At 41.1% G+C, this 25,889-nt stretch overlaps 1 protein-coding gene across 2 annotated transcripts in view; it reads right to left on the bottom strand.

Moving 5' to 3' along the window:
- LOC122560891 (eukaryotic peptide chain release factor GTP-binding subunit ERF3A) overlaps window positions 1–25,889 on the bottom strand; it is a 53,162-nt gene that overhangs the window by 10,050 nt on the left and 17,223 nt on the right. The window contains exons 2-11 of one of the 2 annotated variants that reach the window (XM_087997614.1): window positions 19,688–19,726; window positions 19,002–19,235; window positions 18,768–18,801; window positions 18,233–18,310; window positions 16,413–16,593; window positions 15,527–15,681; window positions 9,643–9,783; window positions 6,370–6,463; window positions 2,862–2,942; window positions 1,007–1,180 (exon numbers count right to left, since the gene is read on the bottom strand). In XM_087997614.1, the coding sequence (XP_087853740.1) occupies window positions 1,007–1,180; window positions 2,862–2,942; window positions 6,370–6,463; window positions 9,643–9,783; window positions 15,527–15,681; window positions 16,413–16,593; window positions 18,233–18,310; window positions 18,768–18,801; window positions 19,002–19,235; window positions 19,688–19,726 (1,211 nt within the window). Of the gene's footprint in view, window positions 1–1,006; window positions 1,181–2,861; window positions 2,943–6,369; window positions 6,464–9,642; window positions 9,784–15,526; window positions 15,682–16,412; window positions 16,594–18,232; window positions 18,311–18,767; window positions 18,802–19,001; window positions 19,236–19,687; window positions 19,733–25,889 lie in introns of both variants that reach the window. The other variant, XM_043712114.2, reaches the window with a different exon arrangement.

Genomic DNA, 25,889 nt, shown 5'->3' on the forward strand with positions numbered 1-25,889 from the left:
CTTATGATTTTATAAACCTCTCAGGTCACCCCTCAACCTCCAACATTCCAGGAAAAATTAGCCCCAGCCTATTCAGCCTTTCCCTGTAGCTTAAACACTCCAATCCCTGCAACATCCTTGTAAAATGTTTCTGCACCCGTGCTCATTAACGAGTCTATACACAAATGATTATTAACGAGATTGACAACTCTTGTTTCTGTACAGATTAGTTTCTCTATCCTGAGAGTCAGTGGTCTATGGATGTAATTGCGCCTTTTGTATCCCTTAAATCTAGTCAAACTGATTCTGATCTTGAAGGGATGGTGGTACTGTAGTGGTAATGCCACTAGACTAGTAACCAAGAGGTAAAAACAAGGACTGCAGATGCTGGAAACTAAAATGCTAGCAATGTACGCCAGAAAACACAGGTTGTTCAGAAAAGACAGGAAAGGGGGGCACTTTAGGGAAATGAATTGGTAAGGCTATTAGGTAACATGTCTGACTGGATAGCTCCAAAGAATTGGCAAGGATTAAATGGTCATCTCCTGTGCTGCAACATCTATTAACTCAAATGAGGTCAAAGATTTGCATTCAAGTTTGATAGTCTTACTCAAAAACCAATTAAGTTACTGTTCAAGATAACATGTGTAAAACAGATGATAGCGAGAACACATTCAAACTGAGGAAGCCATATACTTGGCAGAGTAACCTCTACGCACTTCAGTAATGAAAGAATAAATAGTACTGATTTTGGTGAAGCAATTAACCAAATTGTACATTTTGCAGGGCTTGGAATTTATCCAAAATATTTGGATGTGGGAGATAGATATATTATGTAATTAATATTTTCAGGAAATTGCCACTAGATCATGAAATTGGATTTTAACTTATCAGCTGAACTGAATAGCTCCACTTCTTCCAACATTCAGGTCATTTTCAGAATTAACTTGACAAATTATCCACTCTGAAGGCGAGTGATACTACAAATATTTTTTGCTGTCTTTTAATCAAAAAAGCAGAAGTTTACCTGAGCATCAAAAGTACGTCCTGAGTGGCAAAGGCTGCCATGATCACACAGGATGAATCCTGGCAGTATCTCCTCCTCTTCAATACCTTTCAGTCGTATCTTTAGATTTTCACCTGGGTCTGCAGTTTCAGTTTCTACATCATCAGACAGGAGACCCAGAACTTCAACATTGTGCTGAAAATAGAGTATCAACATTATCTTTTTCTATTTAATATTCATGTTTTCTCCTCTGAATAACTGTTCAGATTTAATCCAAAAGTAACACTGCATACTGTATTAGTTTGAGTCAATTTAGCAACTTTTCCACAAAAATCAACTGAAAGGAAATCACAGTGACCAGCTAAATATATAAACATTAAACTATAATGATCACAAGAACTTGGCAGCTAATTGTAAAAAAAATTATATTTCATGTGGGTTTTTTGAAAAAAAAATCACTCAAGTAGCAAAGCCAGTATTTACTGCCCACCCTTAATTGCTCAGAAAGCTAGGAGTCAACCACAATGCGGTGAGTCTGGAGTTACATGCAGACCAGACCAGGTAAGGATGACAGATTTCCTTCCCTAAAAGAGATTACTGAACTAGATGAATCAACAATTAACAAATGGATTTGTGATCATCATTAGACCCTTAATTCCAGATTCTTTATTGAACTCAATTTCCATCATCTGCCATGGCAGAATTTCAACCTGGTCCCCAGAATAGGAGTTCAGTTTCTGGTTTAATAGACTAGTTATAATACCAGCTGAAAATGTGTTGCTGGAAAAGCGCAGGAGGTCAGGCAGCATCCAGGGAATAGGAGAATCGACGTTTCGGGCATAAGCCCTTCTTCAGGAGACTTATGCCCGAAACGTCGATTCTCCTGTTCCTTGGATGCTGCCTGACCTGCTGCGCTTTTCCAGCAACACATTTTCAGCTCTGATCTCCAGCATCTGCAAACCTCACTTTCTCCCCTAGTTATAATACCATTAGGCCATTGCAGGCAAAACCAGCATTTATACCTATTCATAATTATATTGTAAGTGAATAACTTGCTGGCCAATTTCAGAGGGCAGTTGAGAGTCAACTAAGTTGCAGGGGGTCAGGAGTCACTTGTAGGCCAGACAAGATAAGGATGGGAGATTTCCTCCCCAAGAGGACATCGGCGAAGCCAAATATCTTTTCACATCAGTTGACTGCGTATCATGGTCACTATTACTGAGACTAGCTTTCAATATCTTATTGTTTTATTCATTAAAATTTGAATTCCACCAGTTGGAGGTGAAATGAGATTTAAACCTGTGCCCCCGAAGGTTAGCACAGTCCAATGACATTACCATTATGCTTCCACCTTTCTGCAAACTCAACATCTGGGAGGACTGACTACCTTTTCTGTTATTAAAGATATAAATATACTAAGATGCAACACTGAGTAGACCAACAAGTTTTCTCACTTAATCCTTCAGCTTGGTGTTTGATTAACTGTCACTGAGGTGCACAGAATCACAATTTACCTTTCTTTTCGATAATGAAGAAAAACAAGCTACAAACTAGAACTTGGATTTTAGATTTTAAAATCTCAAATTACTGCCTATTGTCCATAACTAAACAACAAATATACAAGGACTACAGCAAACCTAAGCAGATCACTATCTTCTCAGACAAACTAGGGCCAAAATTTGAGAGAAACACCCAGCTTGAACAAAGATTCTCTGGCTTAAAAAAACATTTTGGTTCTCTGAAAAATAATTTCCCTGCAATATGGGAGCCCAACAGACACTTACAGCTAATATTGAATGAAATATCTAACTGCAAACTGAATTATTAAACAAGTCATCATATTAAATGCATATGTAATAACTGCAAATAAACTTACTTTATTTGGCATCATGACAAGTTGGTGTCCTTTTCCAATTAATCCAGATTCTAGTTTACCGAGAACCACAGTACCCATATCCTATATTAAAAAATGAAAAATTGTTCAACCAGTTTATCATATTCCTGTTGCCCATGCCATCCATAACTTAAACTACCCTTCATTCAACAATCCACACTTAAAGAATTACTTTGTGATCAATTTTCTTTTGGAAAGTTGACTTTCTCCCATTTACAATTGAAACAGTTGGAATATTTCAGAAATGAAAATTGAGCTAAATAGTAAATTTTGTCTATATTTTAATGTACTTTCTACTGCAACTACAAACCTCTGAATCAAGATAGCCTGAGTTAGCTTCAATTTCTTGTAAATCACAATACTATTTCCTGGCCAAAAAAAAATCAGATACTGCCAGGATGTATACAGCAAGGTCATCAGGTTTCATTGCTGAATATATAATTGCAATGTTATAACTCCAAGTCCACACGAAATCCCAACAATAACTGCTCATGCTTTGTATAATATTGTGACGTCGCAAGGCACTTCAAAAAAAATACTTTAAAAGAAGTGTAACACTGAGCCACTCAGAAGATACTAGGTCAGATTGTCAATAGCCTGGCCAGAGGTTTGAAGCAGTTGGCCTGGTCAAGTTTGTGCAGCATTAGATTGCTTCCAGTGCAGAATGAGTGACAGATGTGCTCAACCATTTAAAAAATTATTCATCTTAATTAACAGATTTTAATACTGGTTTGAACTGTTCTATGAATTGCAACTCTGATGATCAAGCAGGTTATTAAAGTCATTGTAATTATTACACTGAAGTGGTCAACTGAAAGCCTTCAAGGACAGAAATAGATCATCACTTCAGTGGAAGGAGGCAATGTGTGCAGTTTCATGCCCAAATATTTGCAGATTGTACAAATCATGGAAATTATGACATCTCAAAGAATGCTAACTTCAGCCAGGTTTCAAAAGGGTGAGATTTTCTGGAACTAACTTCAGTGAAATAAAAGCTTTTTGAAGGGAACAAACCACTCGGAATTTAGCATGGCACAACTGATTAGTTGTTTATCTTGGCAAATAATAAAAACACACTGAAAAGGTGTGCAAAGTACTTAAATGTAATAAAGAAGTCAAGAACAAAGAAAATTACAGCACAGGAACAGGCCCTTTGGCCCTCCAAGCCTGCACCAATCCAGATCCTCTACCTAAACCTGCCACCTATTTTCTAAGGATTTGTATCCCTCTGCTCCGTGCCCATTCATGTAGGTTTAGATACATCTTAAATGATGTTATTGTTCCTACCCCTACCACCCTCTGCTGGCAACATGTTCCAGACACCCACCAGTCTCTGCGCAGAGAACTTTGCACATATATCTCCCCTAAAAACATTCCCCCCACCCCTCACTTTGAATTTGTGACTCCTCGTAATTGAGCCCCCCACTCTGGGGAAAATGCTTCTTGCTATCCACCTTGTCTACACCTCTAATAATTTTGTAAACCTTAATCAGTTCCCCTCAACCTCCATCTTCCTAATGAAAATAGTTCTAATCTACTCAACCTCTCTTCATAGCTAGCAACCTCAATACCAGGCAACATCCTGGTGAACATCCTCTGTACCCTTCCCAAAGCATCCACATCCTTTTGGTAATGTGGCTACCAGAACTGTATGCAGTGTTGCAAATGCGGCAGAGCCAAAGTTTTATACAACTGTAACATGACCTGTCCATTCTTGTACTCAATACCGCCCCCGATGAAGAAAAACATGCCGTATGCCCTCTTGACCCCTTTACTGACCTGCGTTGCCACCTTCAGGGTACAATGAACCTGAGCACCCAGATCTCTCTGTACATCAACTTCCCCCAGGGATTTGCCATTTACTGTATAATTTGCTCTTGAATTGGATCTTCCAAAATGCATCACCTCACATTTGCCTGGATTAAAATCCATCTGCCACTTCTCTACCCAACTCACCAATCTATATTCTGCTGCAATGGACAGCCCCCTTCACTGTCTGCTACTCTGCCAATCTTAGAGTCATCTGCAAACTTGCTTATCAGGCAACCCACACCCTCCTCCAAATCACAAACAACTGTGGTCTCAGCAAAAATCCATGTGGACCACTGGTCAGAGGTGCCCATTTTGAGAAACTCCTGCTACAACTCTGTCTCCTGTTCTCGATCCATCCAGCAAGAACATCCTGGACCCCATGCAACTTTACATTCTCCATCAGTCTACCATGGGGAACCTTATCAAACACCTTACTAAAATCCACGTATATCACATCTACATCCCTTCCCTCAATCAACTTTGTCACCTCTTCAAAGAATTCTACTAGGTTTGTAAGACATGACCTTCCGTGCACAAAACCATGTTGCCAATTACTGATAAGCCCATTTTCTTCCAAATGGGAATCTCTTACCCTCTCAGTATCTTCTCCAGCAGCTTCCCTACCACTGAATCAGGCTCACCAGTCTATAATTACCTGTATTATCCCTGCTATCCTTCTTAAACAAGAGGACAATATTAGCAATTCTCCAGCCCTCTGGATCTCACCCATGTTCAAGGATGCTGCAAAGATATCATTTCCTCTCTCACTTCCCTCAGTAACCTGGGGTAGATCCCATCTGGACCTGGGGACTTGTCCACCTTAATGCCTTTTACAAAGCCTTATAGAATACCCAACACTTCCTCCCTCCTTATGCCAACTTGACAGAGTAATCAACAATATATCCCTAACCTCAACATTCACCATGTCCCTCTCTTCGGTGAATACCGATACAAAGTACTCAATAAGAATCTCACCCATTTTCTGACTCCACACACAACTTTCCTCCTTTGTCCTTGAATGGGCCAACCCTTTCTCTAGTTACCCTCTTGCTCCTTATATACAAATCAAAGGCTTTGGGATTTTCCTTAATCCTGTTTGCTAAGGGTATCTCATGGCCAATTTTCACCCTCAATTCCACATTTCAGATTGTTCTTACATTCCCAATATTCTTCCAAAGTTTTGTCTGTCTTCCATCACTGTGACCTTATGTCGTGCATCCTTTTTACTCTTAGCTAGTCTCTCAATTTTACCTGTCACCCATGATTCCCTAATCTTGCCATTTCTATCCTTCACAGGAACATCTCTCTCCTGAACTCTAATCAATTTCTCTTTAAAAGCCTCTCACATATCAAATGTGGATTCACCTTCAAACAGCTGCTCCCAATCTACATTCCACAGCTCCTACCTAATTTTGGTACAGTTGGCCTTCCCCCAATTTAGCACTCTTCCTTTAGAGCCACTCTTGTCTTTGTCCATGAATATTCTAAAACTTATGGAATTGTGATCACTATTCCCAAAATAATCCCCTACTGAAACTTCAACCACCTGGCCAGGCTCATTTCCCAACACTAGGTCCAGTATGGTCCCCTCCTGAATGGGACTATTTAGACATTGCTCTAGAAAACACTCTTGGATGCTCCTTACAAATATAAGTCTATGACAAATACACAAGCTTACCTTATATTTATCTACAATGGGTACTCGCACGGGTCCAGTAGATGCCCTATAGAAGTGTGGTAAATTGTCCAGATAGGGAATAAATGGTAATCCACTGGAAGAAAAATCACAATAGAGCAGCAAAATTTTAAGATGGAATTCTTTGCTATAAAGATCAAGTTCTCTTTCTAGATTTCAAAGGAATCAGTTACCGATCAAGCAGTGACAAAATAAGCACGTCAATAAATTCTTCAGAATAATACACTGATTACTTGACCACAATTTGTCTGTGAATATAAACAAATCAAAGCAAATTCAACTTCAGTCTTGAAAGTATGTTTCAAAGAATTTTATTCACTTCTATATAAAAGGTGACTTCCAAAGATTTTATTGCACACTTCTACATTTGTACACTAAAGGTAACGAATTAGAGCTGAAAATGTGTTGCTGGAAAAGCGCAGGTCAGGCATCCAAGGAGCAGGAGAATCGACGTTTCGGGCATGAGCCCTTCTTCAGGAATGAGGAGAGTGTGTCAAGCAGGCTAAGATAAAAGGTAGGGAGGAGTGACTTGGGGGAGGGGCACTGGAAATGCGATAGGTGGAAGGAGGTTAAGGTGAGGGTGATAGGCTGGAGTGGGAGTGGGGGTGGAGGGGTCAGGAAGAAGATTGCAGGTTAGGAAGGTGATGCTGAGTTCGAGGGTTGGGACTGAGACAAGGTGGGGGGAGGGGAAATGAGGAAACTGGAGAAATCTAAGTTCATCCCTTGTGGTTGGAGGGTTCCAAGGCGGAAGATGAGGCGCTCTTCCTCCAGCCGGCGTGTTGCTATGGTCTGGCGATGGGGGAGTCCAAGGACCTGCATGTCCTTGGAGTGGGAGGGGGAGTTGAAGTGTTGAGCCATGGGTGGTTGGGTTGGTTGGTCCGGGTGTCCCAGAGGTGTTCTCTGAAACGTTCTGCAAGGCGGCGGCCCGTCTCCCCAATACAGAGGAGGCCACATCGGGTGCAGCGGATGCAGTAAATGATGTGTGTGGAGGTGCAATTGAATTTGTGGCGAATAAGGAAGGATCCCTTGGGGCCTTGGAGGGACGTAAGGGGGGAGGTGTGGGCGCAAGTTTTGCATTTCTTGCAGTTGCAGGGGAAGGTGCCAGCAGTGGAGGTTGGGTTGGTGAGGGGTGTGGACCTGACAAGGGAGTCATGGAGGGAGTGGTCTTTTCGGAACGCTGATAGGGGAGGGGAGGGGAGGGAAATATATCCCTGGTGGTGGGGTCCATTTGGAGGTGGCGGAAATGACGATGGATGATATGATGTATATGGAGGTTGGTGGGGTGGTAGGTGAGGTATATGGAGGTTGGTGGGGTGGTAGGTGAGGTAGGTAGGTGCTAGGTAGGTAATGAATTAGAGCCTAGTTCAGTAACTGCACCTCTGAAATAAAAAAAATTGAAAAAATTGTAAAGATTTGACTGACTATTTAAAATGACCTTTTAGGTATTTAAGCAAATTTAGTACAGATTTTATATTCAAGGAATCTGGATTTCTCTGGATGGGTCAACTTCTATTGTGCATCATAATTGCCCTTGTGGTGGTGGTGGCGGCTCTTGTATCCTGGTAAACCACGTGCTGTCAGTAAAATGTTAAGTAGAAACTTCCAGGATTTGATTAGGCGACAGTGAAGGAATGTTGATATATTTTCAAGTCAGAATGGTGATTGGGAACTTGCAGTTGGTGTTCCCAGATATCTGGTACTCTTGTCTTTCTAGGTGCTTGTGGGTTGGACGGTGGTAAGGGCCTTGGTGAACTTCTGCAGTGAATCTTATACATTGTACACATTACTACTGCTGAATCAATAGGGAAGGAAGTGAATGTTTATGGATGTGGTGCCAATTCAGCTGGTTGTATTGCCTAGGACAATGTCAAGCTTTGTGTTGTTGTTAGAGCTGAATAACGTATGTAGTTAATGTAAGGGGTGGGGTGGGGAAGGTGCAATGGCTTAGTGGCATTAATCGCTACACTATTAATCCAGAAACGCAACTAATGTTCTGGTGATCTGGGTTCAAATCATGCCATGACAAACAGTAGAATTCTAGAATTAGAGGTCTAATGACGATCACGAGGCCATTGTCGATAAAACCTATTTGGTTCACTCATGTCCTGTATTGAAGGAAATCTGCCATCCCTACCTGGTCTCACCTACACGTGACTCCAGACCCACAGCTGTGTCATTGATTCAACTGCCCTCTGGGCAATTAGGGATAAATAGGGAATACTAGCCTAGACAGAGCTATCCATTGCCACAGTGAATCAGACCATAAATTGGCGGCATGGTGTCTCAGTGGTTAGCATTGCTGCCTCATAGCACCAGGGACCTGGGTTTGATTCCAGCCTCAGGCAATTGTGCGGAGTTTGCACATTCTCCCCGTGTCTGCGTGGGTTTCCTCCCACAATCCAAAGATTGCAGGTTAGGTGGATCGACCGTGCTAAATTGCCCACAGCGTTCAGGGGTGTGTACATTAGATGAATTAGTCAGGAGTAAGTGTACAGTAATAGGGATGGGGAATTAGTCTGGGTGGGTTAGGGTGGACTTGTTAGGCCAAATGACCTGTTTCCAGACTATAGGGATTCTATGATGATTTTAGAAATATCTCATCTTCCACCTGGGCAGCTTACAGCCCAGAGGACATGACATTCAATTCTCAAATTTCAAATAACCTTCTGATCCATCTTCCTTTCTAACCCCGCCTTCTCCCTTCCAGCAACCAACCAGATTCATTCCTCCCATTGACCAACCAGGTCGCACTCACTACCTGTGCTCAACTATCACTACCTCACCATTCTGCCACTCTCCTCCCCACTATCCCCCCTTTTTGTCGCTCACTGTATCCCCACACCAGTCCTGAACAAGGGTTATAGCCAAAACGTTGACTTCTCTACTTCCTGATGCTGCCTGGATTTGTGTTCTTCCAGCCTCCTCTTTGTCTACTTTGGATTCCAGCATCTGCAGTATCTTTTGCCTTTAACTTTAATAGCAGGTTAGCCAGTTTATACAAAGACATTTTTGTAGCACAATACTGTTTAATCTTACTTGGAATGTCAGCTCACAGGCAGCCCTATAGTTGTAATTAGGACTATAATGTTTGAGAATCAATTTGACAATGTTAACTGCATTCAAGATTTTATAAAAGAATCCTTAATAATCAAATTGCACTACACATTTTGGCAGTACCAGCATCAGGTTATGACATTTATCAAATTGACTCTATATTAGCCCACTTGATTGTTAACTGTTTTTGATAATACTTACGTGTACCAAGAGCAGTTCTCAGCTCGTTCTTTTAAGTTTGCACCAGTTAGTCCAGAACAAGGCATAAAGTGAATATCCTTTTTAGGATTGAAACCAACTTTCTTCAAAAATGGCACAAGTTTTTCCTTGCATTCCTCATATCTGAGAAAAATATAAACAATCAGTACTATTAGACCTACTGCAGGACAATGCCACTATGCAAAGAAGCAAAATGATTTGCCCAAATTGAACTACATACATGTTTTCAGGCAAGTGTTCATTTTCACTTCTATTATGATTACATACTGTCTGGGCCAAAAGCGCTCAAAATGGCTGCCTTGGTTATATGGTAACATATCCAAGGTTATGGCAACACAATCTGCGATCTTTGAAAAAAGCTTACAACAAACATTTGATGTTAATACAAGTAATTCTAACTCAAACTGCTTAAAACAACAATGACTACATTGCAGCGCTAATCAGAAAAGATATTTTTAAAACTAAAGCTTTTTGATGTTTTCTTACTCCCCATACAAATTTATCAAGTTAAATTCAATTTTTATTGAGGGGTTCTAGGGTATGTACTGATGGAGAGATTATATTGTGAACATTTTTATACACTGACAAAAATCCATGAACTAACAACCATACGAATGATTGTTTACTTTCACTAATTCAGGAGTATCATGTGTACTTTGAGGATTATCCATGCTTCTTTAACTAGTACATAAGGACTTTATAGGAGTATTCAATAGAACTGTGACTTTCATTTTTAAAAATTCTTTCATGGCATGTGGCGGTACTGTCCATGTCTAATCGTCCTCCTAAAAGTACTTAAATAGCCACACCATTTAAGAAGGGTGGTAAGGAAAAGCCAGGGAACTATAGACCAATCGATTGTGGGCAAGCTGTTGGAGGGAATCCTGAGAGACAGGTTTTACATGTATTTGGAAAGGTAAGGACTGATTAGGGATAGTCAGCATGGCTTTGTGCATGGGAAATCATGATTCACGAATTACATTGATTTTTTTTTAAAGTAACAAAGAGGATTGATAAGATGTGATCTATATGGATAAAAGCAAATTACTGAGGATGCTGGAATCTGAAACCAAAAGAGAAAATGCTGGAAAACCTCAGCAGGTCTGGCAGTATCTGTAAGGAGAGAAAAGAGCTGACATTTTGAGTCGAACTGACCTTTTGTCAAAGCTAAAAAAGGGGAGAATAAGGAGGTTTTTATACTAGGCTGAGAGAAGGTGAGTCATGGCTCCAGAAGCAAAGGTAGCAATCAAGAAGCGATAATGACAGTGCATGGAGAGATTATAGGGAGATTAGGAGCTGTGAATGATCAAGGCTGAAGCCAGTGCTGCGTGACAAAATATTTGGGGGAATGGTGGGGAGATGAGTGAAGCAGAGGCAAAATGGAAAACAGGGGAGAAGGGTAGCAAAGGGGAAAGAGGAGAGGAAAAGGTGATGATAGAGTAGAGAGCGAGAGAAAGAGAGACAATCAGGAAATAAAAGGTACAGAACAGTAAAAAAATAAAATAAATGAAATAAAATTATGGAGCAGAATGAAAACAGAGGGGTCAAAATGGGATAATCATGTGAAGTTGTTGAATTCAATGTTGAGACCAGCAGGCTTGTAACGTGCTGAGGTCGGAAGATGAGATGCTGTTCCAGTGAAGCTCAACGCAAACTGGAGGAACGCTGCAGCAGGCCAAGGACAGACAAGTGGGCATGGGAGCAGGATTGTGTGTTGAAGTGGCAAGCCACAGGAAGGTCCAGGACCTGATTGCGTACAGACGGAAGGTGCTCAGCAAAGCGATCACCCGGTCGGCGTTTTGTCTCTCCAATATAGAGACGACCACATTGGGAGCAACGAATACAAGAGACCAAATTGAAAAGGTACAAGTGAAATGCTGCTTAATCTGAAATGAGTGTTTGGGGCCTTGGATGGTGAGCATGGAAGAGGTAAAGGGGCAGGTGTTGCACCTTCTGCATTTGCTTGGGAAGGTGCAGTGTGAGATTGGAGAGGTGTTAGGTGTGATGGAGGAGTGGACTAAGTTGTCCCGGAGGGAATAATCTCTGCGGAATGCAGATGGGGGAGGGAAGGGAAGATGTGTTTAGTGGTGGCGTTGTGTTGGAGTTGGTGAAAATGGCGGAGGATTATTCTTTGCATGTGAAGGCTGGTGGGGTGAAAGGTGAGAACAAGAGGGGCCCTATCCTTGTTTGGGAGGGGAGGGGGTGAGGGTCGTGGCGCGGGAGATGGACCGCACGCTGTCGAGAGCCCTGTCAACTGTAGGTGGGAAGCCACGGTTGGAGAAGAAGGAGCACATATTAAGAGCACCACTTTGGAAAGTGGCCTCATCGGAACAAATGCAGCAGAGGCGAAGGAGCTGAGAGAAAGGGATAGAGTCCTTACAGGACGTAGGGTGAGAAATGCTGTAGTCCAGATAGCTGTGGGAGTCAGTGGGTTTGTAATGGATATTACTGGATAGACTATTGCCGGAAATGGAGACAGAAAGGTCAAGGAAAGGAAGGCAAGTGTCGGAGATGGACCAGGTGAAGGTGATGGAGGGATGGAAACTGGAAGCGAAGTCTCGTCCTGATCTGAAAAAATTCATGAACTTCGCTTCCAGTTTCCATCCCTCCATCACCTTCACCTGGTCCATCTCCGACACTTGCCTTCCTTTCCTTGACCTTTCTGCGAGTTACTGCAGTTTGGAAAAGCAAATCAGAGCAGGACTTATAGACTTAATGATAAGGTCCTGGGGAGTGCTGCTGAATAGAGACCTTGGAGTGCAGGTTCATAGCTCCCTGAAAGTGGAGTCACAGGTAGATAGGATAGTGAAAGCGGCATTTGGTATGCTTTCCTTTATTGGTCAGAGTAGTGAGTACAGGAGTTGGGAGGTCATGTTGCGGCTGTACAGGGCATTGGTTAGGCCACTGTTGGAATATTGCGTGCAATTCTGGTCTCCTACCTGAAGGATGTTGTGAAACTTGAAAGGGTTCAGAAAGATTTACAAGAATGTTGTCACGTTTGGAGGATTTAAGCCAGAGGGAGAGGCTAAATAGGCTGGGGCTGTTTTCCCTGTAGTGTCAGAGTCTGAGGGGTGACCTTATAGAGGTTTATAAAATCATGAGGGACATGGATAAGATAAATAGACAAGGTCCTTTCCCTGGCCGGGGGAGCCCAGAACTAGAGGGCATAAGATTTAGGGTGAGAAGGGAAAGATATAAAAGGGACCTAAGGGGCAACTTCTTCCACATAGAGGGCGGTGCGTGTATGGAATGAGCTGCCAGAGGAAGTGGTGGAGCTTGGTACAAATACAGCATTTAAAAAGGCATTTGGACGAGTACAAGAGGAGAAAAGGTTCAGAGGGATATGGGCCAAATCCTGGTTAATGGGACGAGATTAGTTTAAGATAGCTGGTCGAAATGGACGAGTTGAACTGATCATGAACTGTTTTCCATGCTGTACATCTCCACGACTTTCTATGACTTCAATCAACAAGATTAATAGAGTCCTTTAGAAAAGAGCTTCAGTGGCAGTACATACCTTTCCAATCAATTTAATTTTACATAGGAATGTGATCAGCAAAATTAAGGATTCATTCACCAGATTTACAAATAAAAATCCATATCCTCTTCACTGCAAAGTTATAATGTAGCACAAAATATTTTCAACTATACAATATAGCCTCATCACATGACTTGAACCTTATACAGCAGCTTTAACAAGATGCAACATGCCAAAGCACTTCACACCAATATTACCAATCTGAATTTGGCACAACCACAAATATATTTGGGTGGATGACCAAAACCTTGGTCAGCAGCAAAATTCTGAAGTGTCAAAAAGCAAAAGCTGGACAAAGGGGCTTGGGGTAAAACCAGCCTGCTCAATGAGTCAAAATTCACTGAGTACAAATTGAGTGATTAGAGAACAGAAGTTATGGAGAGATTTGAAAACAAGAATGAGAACTTTAAAATTGAGATATTCTTAACCAGAAGCGAATGTCAGCTAGTTATGGATGAACGAGCGTTGATGCAACCAAGGATAATGGACATAGGTCTGGTTTCGTGATGAAGGGCTTTTGCCCGAAACGTCAATTCTCCTGCTCCTCGGATGCTGTCTGACCTGCTGCGCTTTTCCAGCACCATACTCTTGACTCTAATCTCCAGCACCTGCAGTCCTCACTTTCGCATAGGTCTGGATGACTTCAACTTCACAGACATCAGGAAATAGGATTGTCAATTTCTGAACTAAGCTTCGATGAGTTTCAGCAGGAAAAAGGGCCGAGAGTGGGGTAAGGTCAACTGATTTCCCAAAAGATAAGAATAGATGAGTTTAGGTGATGACAGTTATATGGTCAGAAGTTCATCTCAGGACCAAATATAACACCCAAAAATGCAAATAGCCTCATTTCACCCAGACAGTTGCGAAATCCCCAAATGAGAAGTAGGAGAGGGTACCAGAAATGACATGAAACAAAATGTCAAAGATCGTCCTTTGTCTACTCTGGATAAAAAGATGAGAGCAGTTTGAATCAGTCAGATTCAAACTGGTGGAGAGTTGAATTGACAACCTCAAAGGCTTGCAGGTCAAGAAAAGAAGAAAAAAATTAATATTTCATACCCATGGTAATCATATTTTTTCCAATAATTTTTAAACATGGTGGTGAAGGGTTTCTTGGGGGGGGTAGGGAGATGGCAACACATGCAGTAAGGGCAGCTTTGGTGGACTGACTGACAAAGGACATGTAAGGCCAGAAGATAGTGAATATCAGCTAACATCTGGCCCAGGAAAACATGCTGGTGGCCAATAGTTCAGTCCTTATAGATTCTGTGGATCTCATTTATAGCATTAAGTCATAGGACATGGAACAGAAGCTACTTTAAGACAAGGAGGAAGCAGCTCATGACTTCATCATCAACACTTGGGTGACTCATTATTTTAAGGACATCAGAAGAGATAGCAAGACCAGAATCAAGTGCTCTGTTTTAGGCAGTAGAACTCATTTCAAGCATTCATTGCTCAATTAAAGTGAGGGACAGCAAATTACATCTGCGGTGTTAAATTCAAGAAGTTAGAAGGAAATTTAATGTTTGCATTCCTTCACTTAGATTAGTCATCTATTACTTTCTGGCAACAAAAATCATGCTTCCAAATGTCTCATTCATTTAATTACTGAGAAATACTCTAACTCTAGTCAATTTGTTCAATTATTTTTCCCCATAGAGAGTCAGTCATGTCATTACTCAGAACAAGAACAGTCCAGAACTGGAACATGCATTTATGAAACAAATGCACTCTACATTGTGCTGTTAAGTTAACATGCTGTCACTTGAATAGAAATGTTCTGGTGTTAAAAGGTGAAGACTGTTGAAGAAAACAATGTTACTCATATCTGGCACACACAGCCAACAATCACTTCAAGGCTAGAAACAGCACAGTGATAAAGAATTCCATGAAGGTTTCCACTGTCCTCAAGCAAAGCCATGCCTTAGTTTCAACTAAAATGCACGCACATTTTGATGTGCAAAACTTCTTTTTGTTCATTTGCCATCATGTAGATTGAGTGAAATAAATTTACAACTTTTTTTTTCACTGTGGCAACCAAGGCAGGAGGAAATGAAAACGTTGCATAAACTCATTTTATCAAGGACCATTTTATCAAGGAATGAAATAACTCTTTCATTCCATCAATGAAAGATTAAGTAGGTAACAAAACTGAATAGAACAGATCTCAAATTGTTCCTGTAGTATGATTACACCAGAAACAATTATAGAGTTTTCATTATTCAGCGTTAATTTGTTTTGGTTTCACCAAAATAAACTAAATTCCATAATGTCAAATTTTGCTAACAAGCTTTCAAAGCATGTACAGTCTAACAGAAATCTTACCGATCTTGGCTCCAGGCTACTGTTGGATCATCCATTTTGTTGATAAGAACTATCAGATGTTTCACTCCTGCTGTTTTTGCTAACATAGCATGTTCTCGTGTTTGACCTCCTTTCTCAAAGCCTGTTTCAAATTCACCTTTCCTGGCTGATATAACCTAAACAAGAAACATGTCAGAAAGTGGGAGATCATGGGGACTTTTCTGCAGATAAAAATGGCTGCATAATTAATGCATAGAGACCATAAACAGCAGGAGTACATTTGAATAACAAAGAAATCTCCAAAGATTGGTCTCATCTTTCCCATACCACAATCACCAAGAAAACACATGAATTATAAGATAGAACAAAATACCAACTCAGGTCTTGAATTTACATTGAAAAATTGCTAACATAACCTGACCTGCACTTTAAAGTTTACTTCGCAAGATACGTAATTTACACTAAACTGAAAACAGACTTTTAGATATGTATTTGATTACCTAAACAAAACTTTTGCCACTGTTTAAACTCCTACATTATTTTCCCAGTGCAAAACTCTACACTGTAATAAACATGAATTAATTGCCCATGTGTTACATTACATAGAAAATGACCATTCTTCTTTCTCAAAGGCAAATAGCATGGATGCAGAAATAAGAACTGAAAATGTTGAAGATACTCGGGTGGCCTGGCAGCATTTTAATGCTGACAACTCCGAAGATAGATAGTCAGTCTGAAATATTTGAACTGTTTCTCCTTTTAGAAATTGACAGGCCTGCTGAATATGACCAACTTTTTCTGGATTTATTACACTGAAGTATCTTTTCTGATAATTCCACTAACAAATTAGTTCCAGAATCTGAAGATTAAACTTAGTCCCTGTTAAACAGGAAGGTTGATTTCTTACCAAGACAGCGAGGTCAGCTTGAGATGCCCCACCAATCATATTCGGTACAAAGCTTTTGTGACCTGGAGCATCTAAAATGGTGAAGTGCTTCTTCTGTGTTTCAAAATATGCACGGCCCACTTCTACTGTTTTACCCTTGTCTCTCTCCTCCTGGTTAGTGTCCAAAGCCCAGGAAAGATACCTAAAATTATAAAGACTCTTGTAACATGCTGCCAACAGAAAAAAATTAAGTCATTCATCCAACAAGTTAATATGAATAAGAGCATAAACATTTTAAAAATCCCATATTTGTTAAAGAAGGCCATTTCAAATTAGTTCATCAACTCTAATCAGCAAGTTCTCAACAGCTAACCAAAAGCTAGCAATTAAACAGGGGATGGGAAATTACCCAAACTACAATGTGCATCTCCATCAGGTCAATAACTCAGCTAAATCCAAAAACAACTATTGATTCTTCCCAATTTCTTTTCCTTATCTTTCCTCTCCCTGAAAGTGGCCACACAAATAGTTAGGGTGGTAAAGAAGGCATGTTTGCCTTTATTGGTTGGGGAACTGAGTACAAGATTCAGGATGTCATCTCAGTTTTAGCAAACTTTGGTTAGGCTGCACATGGGTGTATTGCATTCATTTCTGGTCACAACATTACAGAGAGGATGTTGAGGCTTTGCAGAGTGCACAGAAAAGGTTTACCAGGATGCTGCCTGGATTATAGTATGAGCTATAAGGAAAGTCTAGAAAAACTTGGGTTGTTTCTCTGGCCTGGCAGAGGCTGAGGGGAGACTTGAAAGAAGTCTATAAAATTATGAATGCATAGATAGTGTTGTTGGTCAGAATATTTTTCCCAGAGTTGAAATGTCTACTGGAAAAGCGCAGGTCAGGCAGCATCCAGGGAACAGGAGAATCGACGTTTCGGGCATAAGCCCTTCTTCAGGAATGAAGAAGGGCTTATGCCTGAAACGTCGATTCTCCTGTTCCCTGGATGCTGCCTGACCTGCTGCGCTTTTCCAGCAACACATTTTCAGCTCTGATCTCCAGCATCTGCAGACCTCACTTTCTCCTTGAAACGTCTACTACTAGAGAGCATGCATTTGAAGTGAGAGGGAGCAAGTTCAAAGGTGTTGAGAGGGCCATTTTTCTTTTAAAAAACACATTGGCCGAAATCTGGAACGTGCTGCCAAGGGTGGCAGAGGCAGAAACGATAGAGGCGTTTAAGGGACTTTTAGATAAGCACATGAATGTGCAAGAAATGGAGGGATATGGACCAAGGACTAGCAGAATGGGTTAGTTTAATCTAGTATGTTCAACACAACATCATTGGCTGAAGGGCCCATACCTGTGCTGTACTGTTCTATGTTCTCTAACCTTAGTCTTCTGTCCCTTCGCTAGAGGGGATGTTGATTCCTCAATGCCAGCTAACTCTGCAAACTCAGCCACGTTGCTATAACCATGCAGGTCTCAATGAAATAAAACAGCCAACTTGATAAAGAAAGAGAGACAGGAGGGCCTACTCAATCACATATCCAGCACACTTTAAACAGGGATCTTGGGTGCATAACTTTAACCAATTTCCTTGCTGGTTTGAGGTGCTTGAGGAAATTATCCTGGCTTGAGCATAAAGTTGAAATCCGCCAACTTAACACATTCCACTGCTCCAATGCAAGGAGCTCCTGGTTTTTAAGATAGCCAATGGACAAAACTATTGGGGAGTCCAGACAATTTCTAACCTTTTTATAATTATTTAAAATTAAGAAAAGAATTACAAAACTAACAGCTTGTTTTAGAAATTCTGATGTCAATTTCAAAATACAATGTAAGCTTACCATGTTTCTCTGTTTTTTTCCTTGGCCTCCCTCTCATACTTCTCCAGTGTTCGTTTGTCAACCATACCTGTGAGGTACCTTGAAGAAATTACCAGCAAATGATGAACAAATTACCACGCATGTATTGATCAGAATATTCTAATTTCAACATAAAGGCTGAGCTAAACTCTTCCCTCAAGCTATTAGAGAGTATTTGAAAAGTATACAGCATGTACAATAAGGAGCATTACAACAGCAATACGAATTTTATAACATTTACAATCCCTTTATCAAATTTCCTTTAAACAGTACCAAATAAAAGGGCAACAAGAATCAGAGCCTTAACACAAATTACCAACTTACACCCTGGTGTGGGTCTCAACATTGCTGATACGTGTGACAGGGTCTGGGCTTAAATGAAACGCACACACAAATGACAAAGAATGGCTCAATATTGCATTCTATTTAGTTACCATCAAACAAATTGGGAACTTGGATTACAAGAATATTTTCCTCCCACTTTAGCTCTATGTTTAAGAATAGAAGGATAACTTACATTATCTGGCCACCAATAGTGGATTTTCCAGCATCTAAGGGGAAGAAAAAGTGTTACTGCACAAAGACAACGTGAACAAGTATTAGCTTTTGTAAATTATTAAGCGAAGTCTCTCGAGTTTAACCAAAGTTCTACTACTGAAAATAAATGAGACATTTTAAGTGGGATCGACAGTTCACGAAATTGGGGTTTTAAATGAGGTATACAGCCGAACCATTTTATCTAGTAACCTACCTACATGACCAATGAATACAACATTTACATGTTCCTTCCTTGGAGCACCTGGTTCTACCACCACTGCAACCGTGGGCATAGACACATCTTCCTCCTCTTCCATTCCTACTGGAGTCACCAAAGGTGGCCCACCATCGCCAGCAGGACCACCTCCTGGTTCTGCTTCACTTGGCTCTGCTTTTTGATCCCATGACTCTTCAGATCCTGCTTCTGTATCGCCATTTTCTACCGGCGCTGTAAGATATGTATGGTTGGATTCTCAGCAGTTGGCCATTTAACAAATCATTTAAAATTTAGTTGTTGCTCAGATATTAAACTATCAGTTGAAATAAGCCAAGTTCAAAAGTCATTGGACTAAATGAAATCTACTCCATTTTAAAATAGAGCATGGAATCAAGATCATGCTCTGCATGAATCCATACTGAAAGTGTGTTGAATCAACTTTGTCCAGAAGAATCATATCATACTTTAAACTGAAAGTGTGTATGTCAATGCATGCCATGCAGACAAATTTGAAAACAGTGTAAGTGAGAAAATATCCCAGCTTATTTAATCATTAAAGCAGCTAAGTGCTGAAAATGTATCTTAAGTTCAAAATAAAGGCAAATTGTCAGTAATCAATATAATGTGCCAACATGCATCACCATTATATTCAAGATCAAAATGTCATTCAAAAAGGTCCTTACCAGCTGACTCAGAGACTTCCATGCTGGCATCTGTTGCATCTGACCCTAAAGGAGAAAACCAGAATTATTTGTCTGGAACAGTACCTAGAACCATGTTTATTTAAAGGATTTTCATTCCCTTTCCCAAAATGCAGAAGTTACTTTATATGGGAAAGTAAACACATCTGACCGGCAACATTTTACATGGATGAGCAGAAAGGGCACTTTAAGACACAATGGTCATTAGGATGCAGAATAAAAGCCTGAATCATCGAGCTTGTACCTAGAAGCAAAGAAACCAAGGCAAAGGGATAAGGACAAACTCATACAAAGCCTCGAGACTACATTTGAAGAACTGTCTGCAGCTACAGACAACTCCTTGCAGGGCCAAAATAAAAACCATGGAAAACATACAGGAGAAAGTGAGGATGCAGATGCTACAGATCAGAGTCAAAAAGTGTGGAGCTGGAAAAGCACAGCCAGTCAGACAACATCCAAGGAGGAGAGCAAAAGTTTCGATCATAATTTCTTTATCAGGAATATCCTAATGAAGAGCCTGTGCTCGAAATGTCGATTCTCCTACTCCTTGGATGCTGCTTGACCGACTATGCTTTTCTACTGACGTGGAAAACATACAGCCTGGATTCAGTGCAAATAACCAAAAAACTTCAATGAAGACAAAAAATATTTCTAATAAAAGAAGTCTCAAGTTTCCAAAAGGTTAAGGATCATAAAAAGGATGGTGTGACTGTATGAAATAACACTGGGAAAATGGCATGAAGTTGAAAAAAGAAAATTATTTGCAATCTAATAATAGAGTTCATGATTTTAGAGAGATTATAGATAATGAAGTGAGCAGAACTGGATTTGGAGAAATTTGCTGAAAAGGATATCTAATCCCACCTATATCAGCCAGAATGTTGAAATTGAAGCAATTACATCTTTTAAGAGAAGTTGCTTAATATTTGAAGTTGATGACCATGTCAGGATATGAGAACTCCCTTTGTTAACTGATCCCAAGGCAGCTGGTCAAGTACAAAACTTGACATGAATCCTTGCCTTGACTGGAACTTCATTAACAGAAAGCAATTGCTAAATAAAGAGACCTTGGAGTACAGGCTCATAGTTCCTTGGAAGTACAGTCACAGGTAGACAGAATAGTAAAGGTGGTGTTTGGTATGCTTTCCTTTATTGGTCAGTGCATTGAGCATAAGAGTTGAGGGGTCATGTTGCGGCTGTACAGGACATTGGTGAGGCCACTTTTGGAATATTGTGTATAATATTGTATTGTTTGGAATATGGTCTTTCTGCTACAGAAAGGATGCTGTGAAACTTGAAAGGGTTAAGATTTACAAGGATGTCACCAGAATTGGAGGATTTGAGCTATAGGGAGAGGCGGACTAGGCTGGGGCTATTTTCCCTAGAGCATCGGAGGCAAGTATGACTTTGTGGAGGTTTATAAAATTATGTGGGGCATGAATAGGGTAAATAGACAAGATTTTTCCCTGGGGTGGGGGAGTCCAGAAATAGAGGGAATAGGTTTAAGGTGAGATGAAAAGATTTAAAAGGGATCTAGGGAACAATTTTTTCATGCAGAGGGTGATGTGCATGCAACGAGCTACCAGAGGAAGTGGTGGAGGCTGGTACAGTTATAATATTTAAAAAGCATCTGGATGGGTATATGAACAGGAAGGATTTAGAGGGATATGCGCCAAGTGCTGGCGCATGGGATTAGATTGGGTTAGGATAGCTGGCCAGCACGAGTTGGACCTAAGTGTCTGTTTCCATGCTATACATCTCTATGACAATGACCCTAAATCAAGCAAATAGCATTGAATCATTTTGTGCTCTACAGTATTCTTACTCAAGTTGAGGTTTGAAGATTGCCAAATGAACACAACAATTGGAAATAAAAGAAGAGGTATAAACAAAGCCATGGTTTCTTCATCTGATCCATTGTTCAAAGGTTCTTCGATACACACCTGGTGACAATAGGATTGCTTTCAGAGAGATGTTGAAAGAAATCAAGAACACACATTGCCTTAGTTGTGTGATTAGTGATGAACCAGACAAGGATTTAATTTATGTGCAACCTACAGTGGAATTCTGAGAGCTTTCAGGAGAGACAATGGAAGATACTTAGTGCCTTGGTACCACCATTTAATTCAGACAATAAAGAATATTTTTAAGTAAACAGTCACTTAAAATGTCGCTTTTCTGACAAATACAATTTCTATGCTGTAATCAAACACTTCCAGGTTACATGCACCCCAAACAACACAGTTTCCTTTATGATGTCGGCGTAAGAATTAATAAGTATACTGGATACCAGAGTCATTCTGCTTCTGTGCAGGCAATGAAGTGCTACAAGTAGATGAGTGTAATTACATTGTAAGGCAGCACGGTGGCGCAGTGGTTAGTACTGCTGTCTTTCAGCGACAGGGTTCGATTCCAGCATCAGATGACTGTCTGTGTGGAGTTTGCATATTCTCCCAGTGTCTGCATGGGTTTCCTCCGGGTGCTCCAGTTTCCTTCCATAGCCCAAAAAATGTGGTCAGGTGAATTGGCCATGCTAAATTGCCCATAGTATTAGGTGCTTTAGTCAGAGGGAAATGGGTCTGGGTGGGTTACTCTTTGGAGGGTCAGTGTGGACTTGTTGGGCCAAATGGCCTGTTTCCACACTGTAGGGGATCTAATCTGAATCATAAGAAAAAAAATGACCACAGGATTTCAAAACAGGAATTTATTATGTCTGCACCCTACAGTCAATGTAGTCTGATCATACTTTAATTGAAGACTATTTTGGTTTGACTATCACTGCATGCAAAGACTGGCAAGATAATTTTCACATGGTGATTATTTCTTCTTTTGCCTATTGCCTTTGATTGGTGGTAGTGCAAAGCACTAGGCATCTGCATGGTCAAAGAAGTGAAGCACAAGATTTAGAGGTATTTGAGGGAAACTAGGAAATGTCAGAATTAAAAACACATTCCTTCTTTTCCATAAAAGTTTTTGGAACTGGAAGTTTAGCACTACAAGTTTGAACTCTTATTTGAAAGCATATGTTGGACCAACACATTGGAGTGAACTCCATGAGTTTTATCAAATTCATTCACCTTGACACTTCATTGTCTAAATTATTTGAAGCTGACATTTGCTAACTAAATTTAAAAAATAATGCTAAGCTTCACTTTCAAGTTAAAATCATATTAATCATCAGCCAAAGAATTCAAACGCTTAATTTTGGATTTCATTAGCAAGCTTTGAGAAGATTTGGAGCTCAGGTTGAGGTTCCTGAGCTGGAAAAGTCCATTTTCAGACGTTTCATTTTCTGATTTCTTCCCCTTTGATTTTTAGATTTGACTTCCTAATGATCCCGTGTCTGTTATTTTTGCCGAGAGGAAAGACTTGGAAAATCAGTCCAGTTCTACAGACAGCTCACAATACATTTAAAATTATTTGCTGAACGGTACTAAAATCAACGTTCAGGTTCAAGTTTGAAACCGAACAGTAACTGGGGTTCTTTCTGGGGACGGTGGGACCTCTATAAACAGGATGGTCTACACCTGAACCTGAGGGGCACCAGTATCCTTGGGGGGAGGTTTGCTAGTGCTCTTGGGGGGGGTTTAAACTAACTCTGCAGGGGCATGGGAACCCAGATTGTAGCTTCAGGGTGCAGGGCCTGGAGTGTAGGGAGGTTAGGAACATGGCATCAATTTCAAAGGAGGGTGCCTGTAAACAGGAAAGTGGCTTGAAGTGTGTATACTTCAATGCAAGAAGTATACGAAATAAGGTAGGTGAACTTGCAGCGTGGGTTGGTACCTGGGACTTCGATGTTGTGGCTATTAGGGAGACATGGCTAGAACAGGGACAGGATTGGCTGTTGCAGGTTCCAGGATTTAATGTTTTAGTAGGGTCAGAGGTGGGGGTAAAAGAGGGGGAGGTGTGGCATTGCTTGTCAAAGATAGTATTACAGTGGTGGAAAGGACGATGGATGAGGACTTGCCATCTGAGGTAGTTTGGGCTGAGGTTAGGAATAGGAAAGGTGAGGTCACCCTGTTAGGAGTCTTTTACAGGCCTCCTAATAGTCCTAGAATCATTGAAGAAAGGATAGGGAAGGTGATTCAGGAGATGAGTGACAGTAATAGGGTGGTTGTTATGGGGGACTTTAACTTTCCTGATATTGACTGGGAAAGCTATAGCTCAAGTTCGTTAGATGGGTCAGTGTTTGTTCAATGTGTGCAGGAGAGTTTCCTGACACAATATGTAGACAGGCCAACAAGAGGTGAGGCCATACTGGATTTGGTTCTGGGTAACGAACCAGGCCAGGTGTTAGAATTAGAGGTAGGTGAGCACTTTGGGGACAGTGACCACAATTCGGTGACTTTTACTCTAGTGATGGAGAGGGATAAGTGTGCACTGCAGGCCAAGAGTTATAGCTGGGGTCAGGGAAATTATGATGCGGTGAGGCATGACTTAGGATGTGTGGCTTGGAAAAGTAGACTCCAAGGCAAGAGTGTAAATGATATGTGGAGCTTGTTCAAGGAGCAACTATTGAGTGTCCTTGATAATTATGTACCTGTTAGGCAGGGAGGAAAGGGTCGTGCGAGGGAGCCGTGGTTTAATAAGGAATTGGAATCCCTTGTTAAATGGAAGAGGGCGGCCTATCTCAAGATGAGACGTGAAGGTTCAATTGGGGCGATTGAGAGTTATAGGGTAGCCAGGAAGGACCTGAAGAGAGAGCTAAGAGCAGCAAGGAGGGGACATGAAAGGTCCTTAGTCGGTAGGATTAGGGAAAACCCTAAGGCTTTCTATAGGTATGTTAGGAATAAAAGAATGACTAGGGTAGGAATAGGTCCAGTCAAGGATAGTAGTGGGAAGTTGCGTGTGGAGGCGGAAGAGATTGGGGAGACACTGAATGAATACTTTTCTTCAGTATTTACTCAGGAACAGGGCATTGTCGTCGATGTGAATACTGAGTCACAAATAAGTAGAATGGATGGCTTTGAGGTATGTAGAGAAGAGGTGTTGGAAATCCTGGAAAAGGTGAAAATAGATAAGTCCCCTGGGCCTGATGGCATTTATTCTAGGATTCTCTGGGAAGCAAGGGAGGAGATTGCAGAGCCATTGGCCTTGATTTTTATGTCCTCTTTGTCTACAGGAGTAGTGCCAGAAGACTGGAGGATAGCAAATGTGGTTCCCTTGTTCAAAAAGGGGAGTAGGGATAACCCTAGTAACTATAGGCCGGAGAGTCTCACTTCTGTTGTGGGCAAAGTCTTAGAGGGAATTGTAAGGGATAGGATTTATGCACATCTGGATAGGAATAATGTGATCAAGGATAGTCAGCATGGTTTTGTGAAGGGCAGGTCGTGCCTCACAAACCTTATTGAATTCTTTGAAAAGGTGACGAAGGAGGTTGATGAGGGGAAAGCGGTAGATGTGGTATATATGGATTTTAGTAAGGCGTTTGATAAGGTTCCCCATGGTAGGTTCTTTGCACGGTGGCACAGTGGTTAGCACTGCTGCCTCACAGCGCCAGAGACCCGGGTTCAATTCCCACCTCAGGCGACTGACTGTGTGGAGTTTGCACGTTCTCCCCGTGTCTGCGTGGGTTTCCTCCGGGTGCTCCGGTTTCCTCCCACAGTCCAAAGATGTGCAGGGTCAGGTGAATTGGCCATACTAAATTGCCCGTAGTGTTAGGTAAGGGGTAAATGTAGGGGTATGGGTGGGTTTCGCTTCGGCGTGTCGGTGTGCACTTGTTGGGCCGAAGGGCCTGTTTCCACACTGTAATGTAATCTAATCAATCTAATCTAGTGTTGTCCCAGTCGAATTCATGTTGCTTGTCATCTGCGTGTGTGGCTACTAAGGATAGCTGGTTGTGTCGTTTCGTGACTAGTTGGTGTTAATGGATGCAGATCATTAGCTGTCTTCCTGTTTGTCCTATGTAGTCCTTGCATGGGATTTTGTAGACTACATTGGTTTTGCTCATGCTGGGTAACGTAGTCTACAAAATCCCATGCAAGGACTACACAAAACACTACATAAGACAAACAAGAAGACGGCTAATGATCTGCATCCATGAACACCAACTAGCCACAAAACGACACGACCAGCTATCCTTAGTAGCCACACACGCAGATGACAAGCAACATGAATTCGACTGGGACAACATTACTATTATAGGACAAGCCGAACAGAGAACAGCCAGGGAATTCCTCGAGGC

The sequence above is a fragment of the Chiloscyllium plagiosum genome, unplaced genomic scaffold (genome assembly GCF_037043375.1).
Source record: "Chiloscyllium plagiosum isolate Xiang-an unplaced genomic scaffold, Cpla_swu_hap1 HiC_scaffold_20, whole genome shotgun sequence".
NCBI lineage: Eukaryota > Metazoa > Chordata > Chondrichthyes > Orectolobiformes > Hemiscylliidae > Chiloscyllium > Chiloscyllium plagiosum.